Source organism: Oryctolagus cuniculus, chromosome 7, assembly GCF_051225735.1.
Source record: "Oryctolagus cuniculus isolate XC-2025 breed Fujian yellow rabbit chromosome 7, ASM5122573v1, whole genome shotgun sequence".
In the NCBI taxonomy this organism is placed as follows: domain Eukaryota; kingdom Metazoa; phylum Chordata; class Mammalia; order Lagomorpha; family Leporidae; genus Oryctolagus; species Oryctolagus cuniculus.
Genome location: NC_142873.1, coordinates 109613940 through 109635801, shown reverse-complemented (window position 1 = coordinate 109635801; position 21862 = coordinate 109613940). Strand labels below are relative to the sequence as shown.

General features: G+C 46.2%; 1 protein-coding gene and 1 long non-coding RNA gene across 2 annotated transcripts in view; one reads left to right on the top strand and one right to left on the bottom strand.

The window, feature by feature from the left end:
- Window positions 1–1718: 1718 nt before the first annotated feature.
- LOC149125682 (uncharacterized) lies at window positions 1719–14395 on the bottom strand. The gene is made up of 3 exons (XR_016210979.1): window positions 14261–14395; window positions 13624–13701; window positions 1719–2118 (listed from the first exon to the last, which is right to left on the bottom strand). It is a non-coding gene; the product is annotated as an uncharacterized LOC149125682 (long non-coding RNA).
- Window positions 13952–21862, top strand: part of ROR1 (ROR family WNT receptor 1) — a 420372-nt gene continuing 412461 nt past the window's right edge. Inside the window, exon 1 of the mRNA XM_008265125.5 lies at window positions 13952–14540. Coding sequence (XP_008263347.3) covers window positions 14450–14540 — 91 coding nt within the window. The 5' untranslated portion in view covers window positions 13952–14449. The remainder of the gene's footprint in view (window positions 14541–21862) is intronic.

Below are 21862 nucleotides of genomic sequence, written 5' to 3'. Positions count from 1 at the left end.
AATTATTTGAAGATTTTATTTCCAATTATTTATTACTAATATGTAGACTTAAAATGAATTTTTGTGTATCCTGAGACCTTGCTAAATTCACTTATTAAATTTCATAATGGAATCTAAAAAAATTGTCATGTTGTTTTTTGTTGTGTGTGTATGCTTCTTTAATGTCCATCAACTTATTACCTCCAAATAAAGACAACTTTACTTCTTTCTCAATACTTATAGCTTTTATGTTTCTTGCTGTGTGGCATGGCTGCTACCTCCAGTGCAATATTAAACAGAAATGATGAGATCATAATCCTTTGCCTTACCTCTCACATTAGGATGAACATAATTAATATATCACCATTAATTATGACACTAACTGTAGTTTCCTGAGATGTCTTTTATACTGAGGTTTTCTTTTATCTCTAGTTTAATGAAAACTTTATAAAAATCATAAGTGGATGTTTTTCTTTTTCTGCAACTCTTGAGCTCATTGGATGATATTCTCTTTAAACCTAATAATTTCATTGATTATGTTAGTGAATTACATCGATTGATTTTATAATATCAACACCCCTTGCATTACTGAGATGAACCCAACTTGATCATGATATATTATTCTTTTATGTTGCTGGATTTAATTTGTTAATGCTTTGTTAAAGAGTTTTATATTAAGTTCCTGTGACATATTGGTTTGGATTTTTTTTTAATCAGGTTTTGATATCAGGGTTTGGTAGTTTATATTATGAGCTTGGAAGTATTCCCTCCTCTTCTCTTTTGTAAAAGACTTTGTGTAATATTAGAATTATTTCTTCCTTAAATCTCTGATGGAATTCAGCTATAAAGTCATCTGGATTAGAGGTTGTCTCTGTGCAGAGGTGTGAACAGTTCACTCTTCTTTTATAGGTACATAGATGTTCATTTATTCTTCCATCAGTTGTGGTATATTTTGTTTTTCAAAGAATTTGTTCATTTTATCTACATTGTTCAATATGTTGGCATAAAGTTGTTCAAACAGTTCCTTCCTATCTTTCAGCAATCTGTAAGACCTGTGAATATAGTGTCTATTCTTGATGTTGGTAAATTTTTTTTCTATTATTTTTCTTGATAACTATTACCAGGCTTTACCAATTGTATTGTTTATGTTACTATTTTAATACTTGTACTAATATTTTCAAAGAACAAACTTTTGGCTTTGTGGATTTCTGTTATTTATTTGTTTTCTAGCTTACTGAATTCTCTTATCTCTGTTATTTTCTTCTGTTTACTTTGGGTTTAGTTTGCTCTTCTTTTGTAGCTTCCCAATATGATAACTTGAATCATGACTTTGTATCTTTCTTGTGTTGTAACATAAACATGTGATATTATGAATTTCCTCTTCATATCACTTTAACTGTAGCCTCCAAATTTTAATGTGGTGTTTTCCTTGACATTTATTTAAATATATTTCCTAATTTTATCTGTAAATTATTTTATTCCAGGGTTATTAAAATGTTGATTAATTTTCATATGTATATGGATTTTCTATATATCTTTTATTATTGATTTCTAATTTACTTGGCTTGTGGTCAGAGAATACACTCTGTGTGATTCAAATCTTTTGAAATTCACTGAGACTCATTTCATATTTCAGCATATGATCTATCCTGATGAATGTTCTCTAGGTCCTTGAATAGAATGTGTGTTCTTCAGTTGTTGGATAGAATGTTCCATAAATATCTACGAAATCAAGTTGGTTGATAGTGTACACATCTTATGTCTTTATTGGTTTGTTATATTCTTTATTAAAAGCTGAAAGAGAAGCATTCAAGTCTTCAGCCATGATTGTTCACATCCGATTCTCCCCTTAGTGTTGCCAGTTTTTGCTTCCCATATGCTTGTGAGCTCTGTTATTAAGAACATACATATAAACATACAAAATGGCCACAATGGCTGGGGCTGGGTGAGGCCAAAGTCAGAGGCCAGGAGCTTCTTTTGGGTCTCCCATATGGGTGCAGGGGCCCAAGGACTTGAGCCATCCTCCACTGCTTTCCCAGGCACATTAGCTGGAAGCTGAATTGGAAGTAGAGCAGCTGGGACTTGAATCAGCATTCATACCAGATGCCAGCACTGCAGATGATGACTTAACCGGGGACCCTGCAATTCAAATGTAAAGCTACAGCTGATGACCAGTTTCTAAAGGACCAATAGCAAGGAAGTTACCATCCCAGAAGCGGTGATTGGCTTTGATCATGAGGAGGCAGATGCTGCTTTAGGACCAGTGCGCACTATACATGCCATGGCCACACAGAACCTTAGAGGTCTATCCTGTGCTTCCCCTAGAGCTTCCAGGAGGAATTAACTTGGTCTGCACCTTGACTTTAGCCCAGGTGGAGCAATTTCAGACTTCTAGTTTACAAAACTTTAAGTGAATACATTTGTATTGTTTTAAACTACCAATATTGTGGTAGTTTGTTACAGAGGCCTTAGGAAACTAACATAGGGTGCATAGGACATATTTTTGAGGCTCTGCATCCCAGCAGATGTTCTTATCACATTGTTTTTTTTTCTTTTTCTTTCTTTCTTTTTTATATTTATTTGAGAAGCAGAGTTATGGACAGAGAGAGGGAGAGAGATCTTCCATCCATTGGTTCACTCCCCAAATGGCTGCACAGCCGGAGCTGGGCTGATCCAAAGCCAAGAACCAAGAGCTTCTTCTAGGTCTCCCACACGGGTGCAGGAGCCCAAGCATTTGGGCCATCTCTCACTACTTTCCCAGGTGCATTAGAAGGGAGTTGGTTAGGGAGTGGAGCAGCCAGGACTCAAATCAATGCCCATATGGGATGTTGGCATCGCAGGCAGAGGCTTAACTCACTACACCACAGTGCAGGCCCCTCTTATTACATCCTAAATGATAGGTTAACTGGGTATACAATGCTAAGTAGAGCATACTTTTTATTCAGAATTTTGGAAGCATTTCTCAAAGGCTTTTCTTCTTCCAGTAATATTATTAGGAAGATCAAATGTCATTCTTATTCTAGATTTTTTGTGTTTTTGTTTATCTTTTTAAAGTCTCTGAAAGCTTTTGTTTCTTATTCTATAATTTCACAATGCTTTTTCTAAAGTGTAAGAATCTATTTTCTTTTTTTAAATTTTTTAAAAATTTATTTGACAGGTAGAGTTATAGACAGTGAGAGAGAGAGACAGAAAGGTCTTCCTTCTGTTGGTTTACTCCCCAAATGGCCACTATGGCCGGCGCTGTGCCGATCCGAAGCCAGGAGCCAGGTGCTTCTTCCTGGTCTCCCACGAGGGTGCAGGGCCCAAGCACTTGGGCCATCCTCCACTGCCCTCCCAGGCCACAGCAGAGAGCTGGACTGGAAGAGGAGCAACGGGGACTAGAACTAAGCCCATATAGGATGCCTGGTGCCGCAGGCAGACGATTAACCAAGTGAGCCATGGGCGGCCCCGTAAGAATCTATTTTCATCCACTGTGCTAAGCCTTCAGTAGGACCTTTTAATATGTTAACCCATATCCTTCTATTGAGGCAAATTTTCTTTAATGATTTTGCTGTTAATTTTTTTCCATCTTATTTAAATATTATGTTTCTCTAGAGCTCCTACTGTTTAGATGTTTTCCTCTTGTAGTGATCTTGCAATTTCTTATATACTCTCCTTATTTCTATCTGTTGAGTCTTTGCCTTATTTTTCCCTAATCTTTATATTGAGCTTTTTCATTTCAGCCTCAGTATTTTTAATTTCCAGGACTGTTTTGTTCTTTGAATCTTTTTCCTCATCCCCCCGCCATCCTGTTTGTATTTCATAAAAGCAGTATTTTCACTTATCTCTCTGAATGTATGAGTAATAGGAAATGTGTTTGTATTTTCCTCAATCTAAATAGTCTGTTTCCTACAAATCACTTTTTTCTTATTTTTTTATCTGTCTTTCGTGTTTACAGCCTTGTCTGTCAGCGAATATTAATTTGAAGTGTTACTAAGGTACAACTGACATACAATAAAATGACTATATTTAAAGCGTACAATTTGATGAGTACATTGGTTATTAAGTTCACCTTTTGATATATGCTCTAGAATAAGCAATGGAGTTTCTCTAGTCTTTTCTCCTTGAAAGTGAACTTTTGCAATTGAAGACTTCGCAGGGATGTTGCAGGAGGAAGGGGCATCTTGCAGTTTCCAGCCTAGGCCAAGACATGGGGCCATGAGAATGTTTGGTGGAAGCCATCCTAGCCACAAGCCCAAACCCACTCTCTCTGCAATCTTCCAGCCTTGGCACAATGAGAATCTTTTTCAAGTCCTTCTGAATGTGGAAACCAAACCCCAGTGAGTTTTTCATGCAGTCACCTGTGGCTTAGAGGGCCACACACTGAGCCGCTGCTCCTTCTCTAAGTCCTCACAGTTTCCCTGTGGCACCCAAGGTTGGTGAGGTACATGCAGAGCTGCTGTCTCTTTTGCAAGCCTCACCCTGGCCACGTGTTCTAAACTCCTCCTGCCGTCCCAGCACCCAGACTCCCACATGCCTTAGTCGCTGTTCCCCTGACTGCACTCCAGAGAGTGGCCAATGCTTGGTTCAGCCTGGGAAAACCAGCACACTTCTCTACCATCCAGTGTGCTGAACCATATCGTCTGCAATTACATCTGAACCCCATCCAACTTTGCCATACTTCAGGTCATCTCCCTCAGCCCTAGGGTTCCATGGGTAGTTATATTTTATGAAGATTTAAGAAAAGTTTCGACACAGTTAATAATTATCTCTAGGATGGGCATGTTGCACAGCAGGATAAGCTGCTGCTTGGAATGCCCGCATCTCATATCAGAGTGCTGATTTGAGTCCTGCTTCCAATTCAGCTCATTGCTAATGTTCCTGGGAAGCAGCAGATGATGGCTCAAGTACTTGAATTCCTGCCTCCCGTGTGGGAGACCTGGATGGAGTTCCTGGCTCGCTGCAGCCTGGCTCAGCCGTGGGCTGTTGTGGCCATGTGTGGAGTGATCCAGCAGATGGAAGATATCTGTCTCTCTCTCTCTCTCTCTCTCCTCTCTCTCTCTCTTTCTCTCCCTCCCCCTTTACCTTTCACATAAATAAACCTTTTTTAAAGATTTGTTAAATTTCTCCTGCTTAATTACTGTGTGGTGTCTCTCTGTTGCACTCAGACTACTTCAGTGAGCTGTGACGTATGCCCATGCATGAAACCATCACCATGGTAAAGAACATGAACACATTCCTCACCCCTCATATTTGTCATTGCTTATGTTTCCCCAAGCCCAGGTCAAGGATGATCTGATTTTGTCACTATAGCCTATTTTGTATTTTCTAGACTATTATGTAAATTGTATCACACCTACATATTCTTTGTAAAAATATGGCTTTTGGGTGGGTGCTGTGGTGTGGTGGGTTGAGCCATCACCGGGCATGCCCACCTCCATGTTGGAGTGCTGGTTTGAGTACTGGCTCCCTGGCTTCCAATCTAGCTTCCTGCTGATGCATCCTGGGAGGTAGCAGATAAGGGCTCAAGTGCTTGGGCTTCTGATACCTGTGTGGGAGAACTGGACACAGTTCCCCTGCATGGAGTTCTAGGCTGCTGGCTTAAGCCTGGCCCAGCTCTGGCTGTTGGGGGCATTTGGGGAGTGAAGCAGTGGATAGCAGATCTCTGTCTTCCTCCTCCACTTCTGCATCACTCTGTCACTCAACTAGATGAAAGTAAATAGCTTTTAAAAATAAAAATAAAAGAACATAGAATCTTTTACTCAGCATAATTCTTTTGATATGTATCCATAATATATGTATTAATAATTTATCTGTTTTTATTGGTGAGTTGTATAATTTTATGTTATATTATAAATGATATATGGATATATCATTGTATGGATATACATAAATATTATATGGATATATCATTTTATGGATTTACCTTTGGAAGGATACTTGGGTTGTTTCCATTTTGGCCATCAAAAAAACTACTATTCATGTGACTAATTTATTTGTTTTTATTTTATTTTTGATTGACACACAATAATTGTATATATGGGGTACCACAAGGTATTTCAGTAAATGTAAACACTGTGGATTTAACATATCTATGACCATATGCAACTGTCATTTCTTCATGATGAGAACTTTCAAAACGCTCTCTTCTAGCTATTTTGAAACACGCAATGCATTTTTGTTTATGATAATCATGCCACTGTGTTGTAAGCACCAGAATATATTCTCCCTATTTAACTGAATCAGTGTATCTGTGACCAACCTCTCCCCCTCTCCTCCCCTGCATCCACCTTAGCCTCTGGCAATCACACTTCTACTCTCCACTTCTGTGAGATCAACTTTTTTATATCTTCATATGGGTGAAATTATGTGGGACTTATCTTTCTATGCCTGACTCTTCACTTAACATAATGTCCTCCAGGATTTGACAGGAATTGATCTCATATGACTGAATAGTGCTCCATTGTGTGCCTATACCACATTTTCTTTGTTTATCCTGTGATGGATTCTTAGCCTGATTCCATGTCTTCAGTAGTATGGCAAGGGCTACAATACACAAGGGAGTGTAGGTCTCTCTTCCACATACTGGCTTCATTTCCTTTGGTTATTTATCACATAGTGTGATTGCTGGGTCACATAGTAGAACTATTTCCAATTTTTTTGAGGAACTTCCTCGCTATTTTTCCAAAATTCTTGTACTGAATTTTATGGAAATCTGTTTCATTTCCCTTGGGTAAATATCTAGGAGTGGATGGCTGGATCATACGGTAGATATAGATTCAACTTTGAACTGCAAAACTGTTTTCCAAAATGGCTTCACCATTTTATATTACCATTTATATTCCCAATATATGAAAGTACTAGTTGTTCCCTATCCTTGCCAAAACTTGATATGGTTCATCTTTTTTACGTAAATCAGTTTCTTAAGTATACAGTGGTTTTTAATTGTGGTTTTAATTTGGGTTTATCTGATCATAAATGTTATTGAACATGTTTTCATGTGTTTCTTTGCCATCCATATATCTTAGTTGGTGAAGTATTTGTTCATATGTTTCTGCCATTTAAAAACTCAGTTGTTGTCTTATCATTGGGTTATAAAAGCTTTTTGTATATTCTGGATGCAGGTTCTTAGTCAGACATGGATTTTATAAATATTTTCTCCCAGTCTAATGGGTGCCTTTTAATCTTCAGAATAATGTTTTTTGAAAAGCATAGAACTTTAATTTCAAGGAAGTCTAATTGATCAATTATTTTCTTTACAGTTCAAGGCTTTAGTGACTTTTCTTTTTTTTTTTTTTTTTTTTGACAGGCAGAGTGGACAGTGAGAGAGAGAGACAGAGAGAAAGGTCTTCCTTTGCCGTTGGTTCACCCTCCAATGGCCGCCGCGGCCAGCGCTGCGGCCGGCGCACCGCGCTGATCCGATGGCAGGAGCCAGGAGCCAGGTGCTTTTCCTGGTCTCTCATGGGGTGCAGGGCCCAAGCACCTGGGCCATCCTCCACTGCACTCCCTGGCCACAGCAGAGGGCTGGCCTGGAAGAGGGGCAACCGGGACAGAATCCGGCGCCCTGACCGGGACTAGAACCCGGTGTGCCGGTGCCGCTAGGCGGAGGATTAGCCTAGTGAGCCGCGGCGCCGGCCTTTTAGTGACTTTTTAAAAAATATTTATTTATTTATTTATTTGAAAGTCAGAGTTACACAGCGAGAGAAAGACAGAGAGAGAGAGAGAGAGAGGTCTTCCATCCCCAATTTTTTGACTGCAATGACCGGAGCTGTGCCGATCTGAAGCCAGGAGCCAGGAGTTCTTCCAGGTCTCCCATGTGTGTGCAGGGGCCCAAGGAGTTGGGCCATCTTCTACTGCTTTCCCAGGCCATAGCAGAGAGCTGGATCAGAAGTGGAGCAGCCGAGACTCGAACCAACGCCCATATGGGATGCGGACATTGCAGGCGGCGGCTTTACCTGCTATGCCACAACACCAGCCCCCTTTAGTGACTTCTTTAAGAAATTTTGGCCAAATCCAAGATCACTAAGATTTTTTTTCCTGAGTTTTCTTTTAGAAGTATTAAAATTTATGATGTCTTGGTGTCAGCTTTACTAACAGTCCTTTATTGTTCTTGGCTTTCTAGTTTATGTGTTTCTGATGATAACACTAGATGTCTTGTCTTTTTATATTCTTTTTTACTCTTATACAAATGAAGCTGGGAGGCTGATAGAATAAAACATGTGAAATCAAAACTGTGTTAGAAATTCAGGCAGTCAGATCACCAAACTTACGCTCCTCTTTAAGTTAGGAAGTTAGGGAGAAAAAGAATGATAGTAACAATTTATTGAATAATAACATGTTAAACACTGTGTTGAGACCTTTATATTTTAGATATAAAGTTTAGTATTTTATACTAAAATATTTTATAAGATTGGTTCTATCACTTCTCTTTTTTAACAGCTGAGAATATTGTATCATAAAGAAGTTAAATAACTTGTTCAGGTCATCTAGTCAGGTCTGTATAGGGCTCTATAGGCTCTATAGTCTTCATCACTAATAATAATAGCTAATAAAAGCTGGTTGTTGGGGCCAGTGCTGTGGCGTAGCAGGTGAAGCTGCTGCCTGCGGTGCCAGCATCTCATAGAGGCTCTGGTTCGGGTCCCAGCTGCTCCACTTCCGATCCAGCTCTCTGCTGTGGCCTGGGAAAGCAGTAGAAGATGGCCCAAGTCCTTGGGCCCCTGCACTTGTGTGGGAGATCCAGAGGAGGCTCCTGGCTCCTGGCTTCATATTGGTGCAGCTCTGGTCGTTGCTGCCAATTGCGGAGTGAACCAGCAGATGGAGGATCTCTCTCTCTCTCTCTCTCTGCCTCTTCTCTCTCTGTGTAACTCTTTCAAATAGAGAAATAGATCTTTAAAAGAAAAAATAAATATTGGCTGCTTACTCTGGGCAGGCAGTGTGCTAAACCCTCCGTTTAGATATTAACTAGTTGAATCTTCAGGATAAAGATAGGTCACCAGAAGCTTAATCCTGATCTCCCATGTGGGTGTAGGGACCCAAGCACTTGGGCCATCTTCTGCAGCTTTACCAGGCACATTAACAGGGAGCTGGATTGGAAGTGGAACAGGGAGTTGCAAGTGGAGCATCCGGGACTCCAACTGGCACTCATGGAATGCCAGCACTGCAGGCTGCAGCTTAACCCATTATGCTACCACGCCAGCCCCAGATCATAGGTTTTGTGGTAGCTATTATGCCTCTTTACAAATGAGAGAGAACTGAAGTACTGAGACCCAAGGTCTCACAGCTATTAAGAGTAGAGCCGGCGCCGCGGCTCACTAGACTAATCCTCTGCCTTGCGGCACCGGCATACCGGGTTCTAGTCCTGGTTGGGGAGCCGGATTCTGTCCCGGTTGCCCCTCTTCCAGGCCAGCTCTCTGCTGTGGTCAGGGAGTGCAGTGGAGGATGGCCCAAGTCCTTGGGCCCTGCACCCCATGGGAGACCAGGATAAGTACCTGGCTCCTGCCATCGGATCAGCGCGGTGCGCCGGCTGCAGCGTGCTGGCCACGGCGGCCATTGGAGGGTGAACCAACAGCAAAAGGAAGACCTTTCTCTCTGTCTCTCTCTCTCACTGTCCACTCTGCCTGTCAAAAAAAAAAAAAAGTAGAGCCACGGGGCCGCTGTTGTGGCACAGTGGGTTAAGTTGCTGCCTGCAATACCAGTAACCCATATGAGCCCCATATAAGTCCCAGTAACCCATATAAGTGCCAGTTGCTCCACTTCCAGTTAAGCTCTCTCTAATGGCCTGGGAAAGCAGCAGGGCATGGTCCAAGTGTTTGAGCCCCTGCACCCAGCTGGAACCTAGATGAAGCTCCTGACTTCTGGCTTCAGCCTGGCTCAGCCCTAGCTGTTGTGGCCATTTGGGGAGTGAACCAGCAGATGGAAGATCTCTCTATCTCTCTGTAATTCTACCTTTTAAGTAAATAAATCTTTAAAATAAACAAACAAAAAAGAGTAGAGCCAGGTTTTGAATCCTTGCAATCTGGCTCCTGAGCCCTCCCTAGTCACCATGGTATTTTTTCCAAGAACAAGCAAATTTTCCAAGAATCAAGCAAATGCCCCAAATGAGTCTCTCTCCATTCACAATTTTTAAGAATATTTTACTTTTTTACTTACTTATTTATTTTTATTTGAGAGTCAGAGGTACAGAGAGAGTGATCTTCCATCCACTGGTTCACTCCTCAGAAGGCAGCAACAGCCTGGGATAGGCCACGCTGAAGCCAAGAGTCAGGAGCTTCATCTGGGTCTCTGACCAGGCCCAAACACTTGGGCCATGCTCTGCTACTTTCCCAGGCCATTAGCAGGGAGCTGGGTCCGAAGTGGACTAGCCAGGACTTGAACTGGTGCCCACATGGGATGTCAACATGCTGGCAGCAATTTTACCCACTATGCCAAAATGCTGACCCCCATTTATTTATTTTTAAAGATTTATTTGAAAGGCAGAATTAGAGAGGCAGAGACAGAGAGAGAAAGACATCATCCATCTACTGGATCACACCCCAGATGGACACAGAAGGAGCTTGAAATTCCATCCAAGTCTACCATGTTGGTGACAGGGGTCCAAGCACTTGGGACATCTTCTGTTGCCTCCCCAGGTGCATTAGCACAGAGCTTGATCGGAAGTGGAGCTCCTATGGAACATGGGCTTTAGGGAGGCAGCCAGCTCACTGATCCATAATGTTGGTTCCAAGCGGGTTATGGTACAGGGAGAAACCGAGGCACAGACAGGTGAGGAAGATTGTCTATGGTCACCCAGTGGAAACTGGGGAAGCCAAAGCCTCACCCCAGGCAGCCTGACACCCCAGCCCATTTCCTAAGGCCTGGCATATGTTGAACTTGTAGAAATATTTCCTTTGCATTTCCTCCACCCCAACCCCCTCTTTTAGATAGGAAGAACATTTTCTAACCTGTCCTTGGGAACTAGCATGTTAGACTAAACCTAAAGGGATCTGAGATGACTGTAGGAGTCCTTACCCAGGTCTACACTGGTTGGTCAAGGGTTCATTTGGGCATTGGCCAGCTCTGTGACCTTGGGCAAGGAAGTTTCACCTCCAAGGTCCACGTTTCTCCTGTAGAAAATGTCAAGGGGGGTGCACTAGTTAATTTCCAAGGCCCTTTCCAGCTCTCACATTCCTCACGTCTGTGATTCTGTGATTAAGTTCTTGGAAGGTTTAAGTACTGATAAAAGTGCCATTAAGTTCTGTATACTCAGCGCTGGCAGCCTTTAGTTACCTAAGATACCTGGGTCTGGCAGCTATGGGGAGGGGGTTGGGGCACAGTAGGTGGACTCTCAGGGCTGTGCAGTGTCGTTTCTCTGATTTCTGGGCCCTGCTATCCTGAGGCTGATCATCAAAGAGAAGTTCCCAACAAGAGAAGCCTGTGCGGTATGTTCCTCGGGCAAGTGGCTGGAGGTAACTGAGACAGGAGTGAATGGGTCTCAGGCGGAGAAACTTGGAGGACAGGCCTGTTGGGGGGATGAACCGGTTGACCCAAGGCCTCTCTGTCTATCATTTCTTGACCTCAGGTCAGAGTGACAGAAAGGGGGGAAGCTACCAAGGCAGCTGGGGAGGCTCCTGCACTAAAGTCTTGGAGAAGAATAAGTGTCTGTGTGTCTCTGATGGGATACTCATTCACCTGCCTGAAGGCAGAAGGTTGCAAATCTACAGCCCAAGACCTGCTGGGGCATTCTGTGGGCAACCCTCCTCACTCCCCCTTCTGTGTCAGCTTGCAGAGGTTTGCTTTCCTAGGTGCCAGAAAGCAGAGGTAGAATTCTGTTTCTCCTCCATGCACCTTCCACCCCAAAACCAAATGTGATGAGAAAAAAAAAATTCTCCAAATGGTGACCTAAACATCAGTGATTTTCTGAGCTTCTACTGTCTTCCGGGCACTAGATGAGGCACCTAAGAAACCCAGACATTTGCGACAGGGTCCTCACACTCACTGAAGTGACTGTTCCTTCTAACACCCGAAAGCTGGTTCTCAGAGGGTATTGCAGCGGCTGTCACCACCACCACCACCACCACCTTGCGTTTTTTATTTATTTTTTGAAAGAGAGTGACAGGATTGGGAGAGAGAGAGAAAGAGAGAGGGAGAGAGAGAAATACATCCAGGTCTCCCACATGGGTGGCAGGGGCCCAAGCACTTGGACCATCTTCCTCTGCTTTCCCAGGTGCATTAGCAAGGAACTGGATTGGAGATGGAGCAGTTGGGACTCCAGCCGGTGCTCATAGGGGCTGCCAGCATTGCAGGCTGTGGTTAACCTGCTGTGCCACAGCACCAGACTCTAGTGAGTGTTTTTATATGCCAGGCTCCAGTGAAGAACTTTTAGTCTCCCCATGAGAAAGAGCCCAAGTGCTAGCTTTGCTACTTATTGTATGACTATGACAAGTCATTTACTCTCTTATTGCATTGTAATTTTAAAACTAATATGGGGGCCGGCGCCGTGGCTCAGTAGGCTAATCCTCCGCCTTGTGGCGCTGGCACACCGGGTTCTAGTCTGGTCGGGGCACCGGATTCTGTCCCGGTTGCCCCTCTTCCAGGCCAGCTCTCTGCTGTGGCCCGGGAGTGCAGTGGAGGATGGCCCAAGTGCTTGGGCCCTGCACCCATGGGAGACCAGGAGAAGCACCTGGCTCCTGCCTTCTGATAGGTGCAGTGCGCCGGCCGCAGTGTGCCAGCCGCAGCGGCCATTGGAGGGTGAACCTACGGCAAAGGAAGACCTTTCTCTCTGTCTCTCTCTCTCTCACTGTCCACTCTGCCTGTCAAAAAAACAAACAAATGAACAAACAAACAAACAAAAAAACTAATATGGGGATAAAATACACAAAAGAGCAAACCAGTGTAAGATTGCAATGACTTTCTTAGTGTTAGTGGAGGACTTCTGAGCAGCTGCTAATAGAAGGTATTTAGTAAGTGACCATGTGCATATCCATAGACTGGCGGCTGCTTTGTGCTCCTCTAGGGCCAGATTGGCAGGTGGCTTTTGCATTCTTTGAGCCTAGAGCAGGGCCCGAAACACAGCAGGTACCCACTCCTTTATCAGATCCGGGACACTCCACAGGGAAAGTCAAACTCTCATGAGTATTTATGAATTACAACATGCACACAGCTAAGCCTAGAGACAAGGACACAGACGATCTTAGTAGGAGACTTTAATGGCTCTGTGGCCCATGGCAGAGCAGCCAGACAAAAAAATTTGCAGAGATACAGATGGCCCAAATAACAAAAAGAATGTAAAGATCAGCCTGGTGTTGTGGCAGAGTGGGTTAAGGCTCCTGCCACACAGGAGACGACCCAAGTGCTTGGACCAGGATGGAGTTTTGAGCTTCTGGTTTCAGCCTGGTCCAGTCCTGGCTGTTGTGGCCATTTAAGGAGTAAATCAGCAGGTGGAAAAAAAATCTCTTCCTCTCTGTCACTCTGTTTATCAAATTAATTAATTAATCTTTATAGAAGATAAAACTGAAAGAGTATCCTATCTTCATTCTCTGCTGAGAAACACCTTGTTTAATTGACCACAGAACAGTGACACAAACTGACTACAGAGAACTCTTCCGTAAGTCCCCAAAAGGAAGCAGTACACTGGTGTCAGCACAGCGAAGGTAGAAATAAAAAACAAAAGAGAAGAATATAAGTCACCTGTTTTAAGAACCGGCTCTTCAGCAAGAACTCAAAAGGGAAACTGGTATCCGTAGAAGTCTCGTGGCCAAGGGTCACCTGGCAAACAGCAGCAGAACAGAGACTGTTAGCATCTGGGTCCCCGAGCCATTCAGCCACGCACTGACCTGCGACCCAGGGTAGGGGTCCCTGAGCCTCGATTTCCCCTCCCATCCGGTAGCCTGGAGGGCCCCGGACTGGGCAGGGATGCGAGTTTGCGGGCGTGGGTGCGGGAGGGGGAGCTGGGCATGAGGGAAGCGCGGGAGTGACCAGCACTTTCAGATACGCCGCGGAGGGTGCGGGTGTGGAGACGCGGCAGCAGAGGGCGCTGGGTCGCCGGCCTGGGCCGCGCCTGCCATTGGTCCGGGCTCAGGCGCCAGGCTGCAGAGTTGGTGCGAAGTGACAAGTTGAGCGAAAGAGCGAGCGCGGAGAGCGTGAGGAGGCGCCGCAGCCGCCACCGAGCCAGCCCCGGGACGGCAGCCCCGCACAGGGCGCGCTCTCCGGAGTCCCCGTCGGGGAGACCAACAGTCCGCGAGCGCGACCGGGACAGCCCGAGACTGACCGGCCCGCCGACGCGAGGCTGCAGCCGGAGGGCCGGGGAGGGACCGCGCTCACTCACTCCAGAGGCGGCCAGGCGGAGGCGAGGGAGCAGGTTCGAGGGACAAAGAGCTGTGCAAACGCCCCCGGCCTCCAGCGAACGCCCGCGGCCGAGGACGAGGTGGCCGGGCGCCCGGAGGGAGCCCGTGGATGTTCAGCCCGCGGCCGGGGAGCCGCCGCCGCCGCCGCCGCCGCCGCCGCGAGGGAAGGAATGCACCGGCCGCGCCGCCGCGGGACGCGCCCGCCGCTCCTGGCGCTGCTGGCCGCGCTGCTGCTGGCGGCGCGCGGGGTTGCTACCCAAGGTAAGAGCGCGCGGAGCGCCCGCCACCCCGGGCCCCGCCACCTCCAGCCAGCCGACCGCGCGCTGGGCACCCAGGAAGCCTGGGCCCGCCTCGCGGGGTGGCCGGAGACTGGCCAGGGGGCTGCCTGCGCGCCTCGGACTGCCGGCGGAGGCGGTCGTGGATTGGCCCTGAAGCCCGCTGCGGGCCGGGGGTGCGTCCGGGGACTTCGTTGTGGGCGCCCAGCAGCGGCTGTCAGCGGTGACAGGAAGTTTGGAGGGGCGTGGGAGTCTTGGGGGTGATCTGGGCACCCCTGTGCCGGCGTCTCCGCCGCTGCCTCGGGCCCCTTCACGCTCCAGGGCGGGTGTCCTGGCGTCCCTGCTGCCCAACCGGGCGAGCCGTCCCGGGAAGCGCGGTCCAGCCGGGAGCTTGGGTGCCCCGCAGTGCCTGCGGGAGCCCAGGCGATGCGTGAACCTCCCCAAACAAAAGCCGGGTGCTCCAGGGGCTCGAGCGGCCTCGCATCGCTGCCACCCCCTCTCCCGCGGCCCTCCAAAGGGTCACGACGCAGGCCACAGCGTGTGCGCTGCCGCCGCCGCTGCCACTTTGTGCAAAACGTGCTGTCAGAGGCGTCCTGCGGCTCCCGAGGGCTTTGGGTGTGCACGTGCGCGCGCGCGTGTGTTACAATCCAGGGGGAAAAGCCATCTAATGCATACTTGATTTTGGTAATCTCCAAAGACAATCGCCACAGTTAGAGAAAGACTCCGCCGCCGGCGCGAGCGCCTTAGTTCGCTGCGGGGAGCTTGGACCCTTGCTGCGTCCGAGCCGGTACACAATGAGAGGGAAGAGCCAGGCTGCGCCCGCGGAGACAACCGATTCATTCTTTGGAGGTTGGAGGGGGAAAGTTGATTAAAGTCTCCGGGGTCTTGGGCCTCACTTTTAACATGCATCCCATGAGGGGGTGCTGGGGCCATCGGATTCTTCCCTCCCCCACTCCCAGCCCCCGAACCTGTGCGGTAAATAGGCTCCAGCCCTTTTCTCATGCATCTTTCATTTTCAAGTTAGCGCTGTTTCAGGAAAAGGAAAGCGTCCAGGCTGCTGAGCAGTTGAGGGGGAAAAAGATGTGCGAATGGAGAATTGTTGTTGTTTTCTTTCTTTCTTTTTTTTTTTAAACTGAAAGTTAGCCAGTCGCTTTCCTGGTAGAAAACACACCCGGGAAGGAAGTTGTGTGTGCCTGTTGATTTCTTAGACACGAGTTTTGGGAAAGGAGGGCAGCATTTTTCCGAGGATAGTTCTGAAACTGATCCTGGAGTGTGGTTGTGCTAATCTGGAAGATCCTCCGGGTAAATACAGCCCCTAATTGTCATCTAATGTACATCAGCAGGGAGTGCCCCTTCCCGATGAAAAAGCCTAATGAAATGTAAACAGCTTGGTCACATGGATGTTTTGCTTGGTGATGCCGAACATCTGGCCCAGGGCCACAACACCTGGATGAAAAGCAAGGCGCGGGCCTTGTTGCCTGCAGAATGTAAACATCCTTCTCCAGTCCGTTTGCCCAGCAAATTGAGGTGCAGATAACCAGGGTGATTCCAGCCAAGGTAGGACTCCTAGCCTGGGACCTTGAGTCAGTGCCATGATTTCCTGTGTGGACTCCTTTTCTTTGTACTTAACCTTTCAGCAGTGGCTGCTTGCAGATTCTGGTCCCTGGGGAGGGAAGAGGGGGGGCACTCACCTTTTTTGCTTACTTGCCTTGAAATAAATGTCCTTGCAATGATTTTCCTGAGCGTAAGATAATGTTATTATCTGCAGCCGCTCAAAGTCTATCTCCTTTAACTCTTCAAAGGTTTTCAAAGATTCTTAAAAAGCATATGGCCTATCTTATACTCTTTAATGATGAGCTCACATCTGTTATTATTGTCTTATTTCTTGTCTCATAAAGCCCTTTCCATTTCTGTGAATGTTTGATTTTTTTACCCCCCCTGGGGATAAGGCTTCTAGAAGAACTCAGACTTACTTTCTCAAACTCTCTTCCATGGTTCCTAAGGCAACACAACAAATGGCGGAGGAAATTAGCCAAAGGGGAGACAGGTTTCCTTATTTATTTATTTTTTAAATGCTCAGCGTTTCTTCCATCACTTTTCCATTTTGTTGGCCAAGAGGAGAAAACCTTCTGATTAATTTTTTCTGGTCTGTTCATTGTTGATCTCTGCCCACTTATTCTCTATGTACCTAGATACCTAGAATTAAGGCATCTAGGATGCCAAAGCCCTTGTAGCCTCAGGGCTGTAGGAGCCTACCTGGGCCTTTCTCAGAATTCTATGACTTCTGTGATTTGGCTGTTAGAAGCCAGAGGGAGGTGGCTAGCTACAGTGATCACTCTAAGTTTGTAAACCTTGCATTGCCTTTTCAATAGGTGTCTATCCTACCTACTCTTTTGAGTCTCTCTCAGGCAGTTGAGACTGTCAGCTTTCCTGGTGGAAACCTTGAGATGCCTGAAAATCTCTCCTGGCTGGCTAGGGAGAACCACACAGAGGTGAGGCAGACAAAGGCTGTGGTTAAATGGCCTCGACCTGGTAGGCTGATGTCTGGGATTATCTGCCTGATATTTAGCTTGGAGTCCTTTTTTAAAAAAAATTTGTTAGGGTTGGCGCTGTGGCTTAGCAGGTAGAACTGCCACCTGCAGTGTCGGCATCCCATATGGGGGCCTGTTTGAGTCCCAGCTGCTCCACTTCTGATCCAGCTCTCTGCTGTGGTCTGGGAAAGCAGTAGAAGATGGCCCAAGTCCTTGGGCCCCTGTACCCATGTGGGAGACCCGGAAGAAACTCCTGGCTTTGGATGGGCCTAGCTCCAGCTATTGTAGCCATTTGAAGACTGAACCAGCAGATGAAAGATTGGCCCAGGGCTGGGCCAGGCCAAAGCCAGAAGTCAGGAGTTTCATCCAGGTTTCCCATGTGGTTGCAGGGGACCAAGGACTTGGGCCATCTTCTGATGTCTTCCCAGGAGCATTAGCAGGAAGCTGATTCAGAAGTGGAGCAGCCTGGATTCAAACTTGTGCCTACATTGGATGCCAGCACTGCTGGTGGTAGCTTAACTCATTACACCACAGTGCTGGCCCCAGATTTCAAATTTTTCACCAAAAAGGTATCTTTGGATTCTGTTTTCCCATGGCCTTTTTTGAAGTACTTTTGTAAATGTGCATCCTTGTAAATGGCTTATGTATATATAGTAAGTGGTCCATGAGTGAATGGAGGATAAATTCTTTGGTTGTAGGTAGAATTGTGCTGCTATTTGCTTTTCTTAGTAAAAATGCAACATGGCATATTTTCAACGATTTTTCCTTTACACCCCATCTGGAGTATAGCAACAATCAATAGTACAGCTTAATGGTCACAAGCACAGACTTTGGTATTTGACAGACCTAGATTTGAGCCTTTTCTTGTCCATATCCTGTGTGTCAATGGGCTTTCTGAGCCTTGCAGGAGTCTTATGAGATTTAAGTAAAACCATGCATGCCAAGGACTAGAGAAGAGCACCCAGCTTCTCAGGTGGGTGCATGCAATTAATTTGGGGTGCACAAAATCCAGGATTGTGAATCCCCAGAAATAATAGAAAAGATTTTATGCACATGTTTTGGTTGTATGTTTATAGCTACAATCAGATTTTCCAAGAAAACTGCAACCCCCAAAGGATAGGAACCACTGACTTGGAGCCTTTGATGCCCAGGGCAATGGGTCGCCTTCCGGGGTAGGTTGAAAGGGGTTGAGTGTTGGTGGTGGGTTCTGGACTTCAGCCCAGGTCGGCACACTCCATAGAGCCTGGATATCTCACTTCCCAGTTTCCCTCTCATCAGGAGGGCTGTTAATTGGGCCTGAGAGAAGCTGATGAACACTGCCAAGTCCTTGTGACCTTAATGGTGCCAAATCTGTGTGACCACGGTGCCAAGTCTTTGTGACCTCAATTAAGAATTTTTCCCCCTGAACCCAAGTATTCCAAGATGCTCATTTGCAATTTATTTCACAAACACTTGTGTTATCTTTCTAATGAGGCCAGTCTCTGTTATCAGCCTTTTGCAGGTATTAACTCACTGACTCCTCACTACAAGCCTTTAGGGAAGGTGGCATAATTGGCTCATTTTACAGATGGGTAAACTAAGGCACGGACAGTTAAGTTACTTTCTTAGCTCAGAAAGCTAGGAAGTGCCATTGCTGGGCCTACGAGCTGAACAGTTCATGCTCTGGTCTGAACAGCTGTCCTGCACAGTCTCTGCTGGTTTTTTCTTACAGTTGACATTTCTTTTTATGTGTGGGCCCAAAGTGACATTTTCCCAGGTTTTCCAGGAGTAGCAAAGAGAAATTTTCTTATTTTGAAGATTTATGTAATTATTTGAAAGACACAGCGATAGAGAGAGGGGGAGAGACAGAGAGAGACAGAAATCTTCATCCACTGATTCACTCCCAAATGGCCACAACAGCCAGGTCTGGATGGAAGTCAGGAGCCAGGAACTGCTTCCTGGTCCCCCACATGGGTGGCAGGGTCCCAGGTACTTTGGGCCATCAACTAACTTCTCAGGTGCATTAGCAGGGAGCTGGATCAGAAGTCGGGACTGGAACCGGCACTCGTATATGGGATGCCTGCATTGTAAGTGGCGGCTTAACCTGCTGCACCACAGTGCCAGCCCCAGAGGACACTTTTCTTAGCAGTAATCTAGAGGTTGTAAGAGATGACTGAAGACAGCCAATTTCAATTTTCCTTCCCTTGATGGACTTCCCTGTGCAGGTCTTGCTGTAACTCAAAGATAGACTGCAAGCTCCTGGGATGGCCTTGGCCCCAGGATCTGGAAGAGTTACATTTCTATAATGAGCTGCAACTTTGATGCGGTTTGAGGAGTGTGTCTGGCAGTTCCTTCCAAGGAGCGCTGAGCTATATTTTGATGAAGTGCCTTTGTATTTGGGTCTTGCTGTATGACGCTGGTTGTAGGCCCAGAAGGGGTGATTTATTAGTGAGCTCTCTAGTGTGAGAGCCGATTGCCAGCTGAAGGTCCCGGTGAAGACTAGACCCCGGCAAATCCAGCCCCTGCAGCCGGAAAACATGCAAGTCCTGGGGACCGCTCTCTGGCCAACACCAGGACCTCAGCCACTTGCGGGGGGTGGCAGGAGAGACGAAGAGAAAGGAACTCTCTTCACCAGTCTGAGAAAGTTCTCCGCAGCTGAAGGGGGAGGGGTGGCGGTGGGGGAACTCTTCGAAAATCCTTAACTAAATGCAGCTGCTTGTTACACGGAGCCTGACTCGCATGCCAGGAATATCTAAAAAGCTAACGAATACAAAATAAAAATAAACAGCAGTAAAAAGGCTCTCTCTTTGTTGCAGTAAGCTCGGTTGGGGTTTCCCGTGTGCTTAGGAATGGGGTAATTGTGGCATCCCCTTCATTTTGGTGAGGCAGTGGAACGTGCAGGAGGGTGATGTCACTGGGATGCTGCCACCACCTGAATGTCTTGCTGCACCCCCACCCCGCGGTTGAGAACGCCCAGGCCCCAACTGTTATCCTGAGTGAATTACACTGGAAGAGGGCAGATAATTTAATGGGATCATCTTGGCAGGGCCAGCACATTTCACACCCCATCTCTCACTAATAGAAAGGCAGTAGAAGGCTACAACATCCTCACATGAAAAGGTTGTATAAAAAGGCCCTGCTGAACGGTAACTGTCTGTCCATAAATAAGGTTCTATGCAGTTTTGATCCAAAAGCTGTTATTAAATACTGATAAGCCAGGACTCATAATGTTTGGCCTCCTTGCATTTCTCTTGCTTTTTTTTCCCCCTTCCTTTCATAGAACCATAAATTTTTTTTTCTTTAAAAGAGAAGGAAGGGACCTACAAGATCCATCAGTCCACACTGTTTATTTTTTCAAGTATTTCCATACAGAATGGACTTTCTTTGATATTCTGGTAAAGAGGTGGCGTGGAGTAACGCAAATAAACTGGGATTTGAACCTGATAGACCAGGGTTTGAACAGGGGCTCTGGTGTTTACATGGGCAGAGTTACTTATCTGCTCAGCCTCTGTTTTCTTACCTGTGAAATGGGAAAACCACGTATCTGACCTACAGAGATTTTGTGACAATAAAGAACTTCAGGGACAAGTAGCACCTGCGCAGTGCCATGGACCAGGTAAGCATAGAGTGGGTGAGCCACCATCTGATCAGGGGCTCCCTGGAGAACAGAAGGTCAGGCTCCACATCCCTGGTTGCTGTCAGAGGAGACAGCAAATGAGGCACAAAGAACAGCCCGTTTTGTAGTATGTGGGGACCCCCCCAACAGTGGGGCACGTAGACCCTCTGGGTGTGAGCCAAGCCCAGGCTGGTGCTGGGGATCCTCTGAGAGGAGACTGCACAGCACAGTTTTGCAAAATCTTAAAACAAAGGCTTTTTTCAAACCTGGAGCCCTTTGGGGAAGAGCCTCCCTCCCTGGTGCTTGGTGTAATTCCAGAATCCTGCAACGGGGAATGTTGCATTGCAGGGACCTCCACTTGTAATCTGACCGTTTTTAGCTCCAATATCCGAATAATCTTGCTGAGCACGACTTGAAAGCGAAGGGTACTGGCCGGGGGAAAGAATCCTGAGGTGCTCTGTTAGCCATTTAAAGTTTCTGAGGACAAAGAAAAAAAGTTCATGTTACCCAAAGAGAGAAGAGTAATGGAGTGTGTGGGAAGGGGGAGGGGAGATAAAACAGACTTCTAAAGGAAGAGTTTGTGTTTATTATTTTTATTTTTCAGCAGAAAAGCTTGTCATTCAATGCATTCAAACCCTCATTTATTATGTATTTATTGTGTTAGTGTTAGTGGCCAGGAATAAATCCTTATCACTGCCCTCAAGGAGAGGGGGAGAATGGGAAATTCTCACTTTTTTGAGCGCCTGCATCCATTTCAGTAGCCCATGGAGGTTGGACTTCTGATCCCATTTTACAGACAAGGAAATTGAGGCTCAGAGATAAGTTATGTTGGTTGAACTTCGTACAGTCAAGTTGGGATTTGAACTTAGGTTTATTTGTTTTTTAATATCTTATTTATTAATGAGTGTGAGAGAGAAAGAGAGACAGAGAGCTACAGCTCCCATGCATGGGTTCATTCCCCAAATGCTCACAATGGCTGTTGGCTGCAGGGGCTGGGAGCTCAGTTAAGATTTTTCTACACTGAGGGGAGGGAGTTACCAACTTGAGCTCAAAGGGTCTGCATTTCCAGGAAGCTGGAGTCTGGAGCTGGGGCCAGGTATTAAACCCAGGTACTCTGATGTGGGAACAGAGGCCTTAACCACTATGCTAAACACCCACCCTGAAAGTAGGATTTTTTTAAGA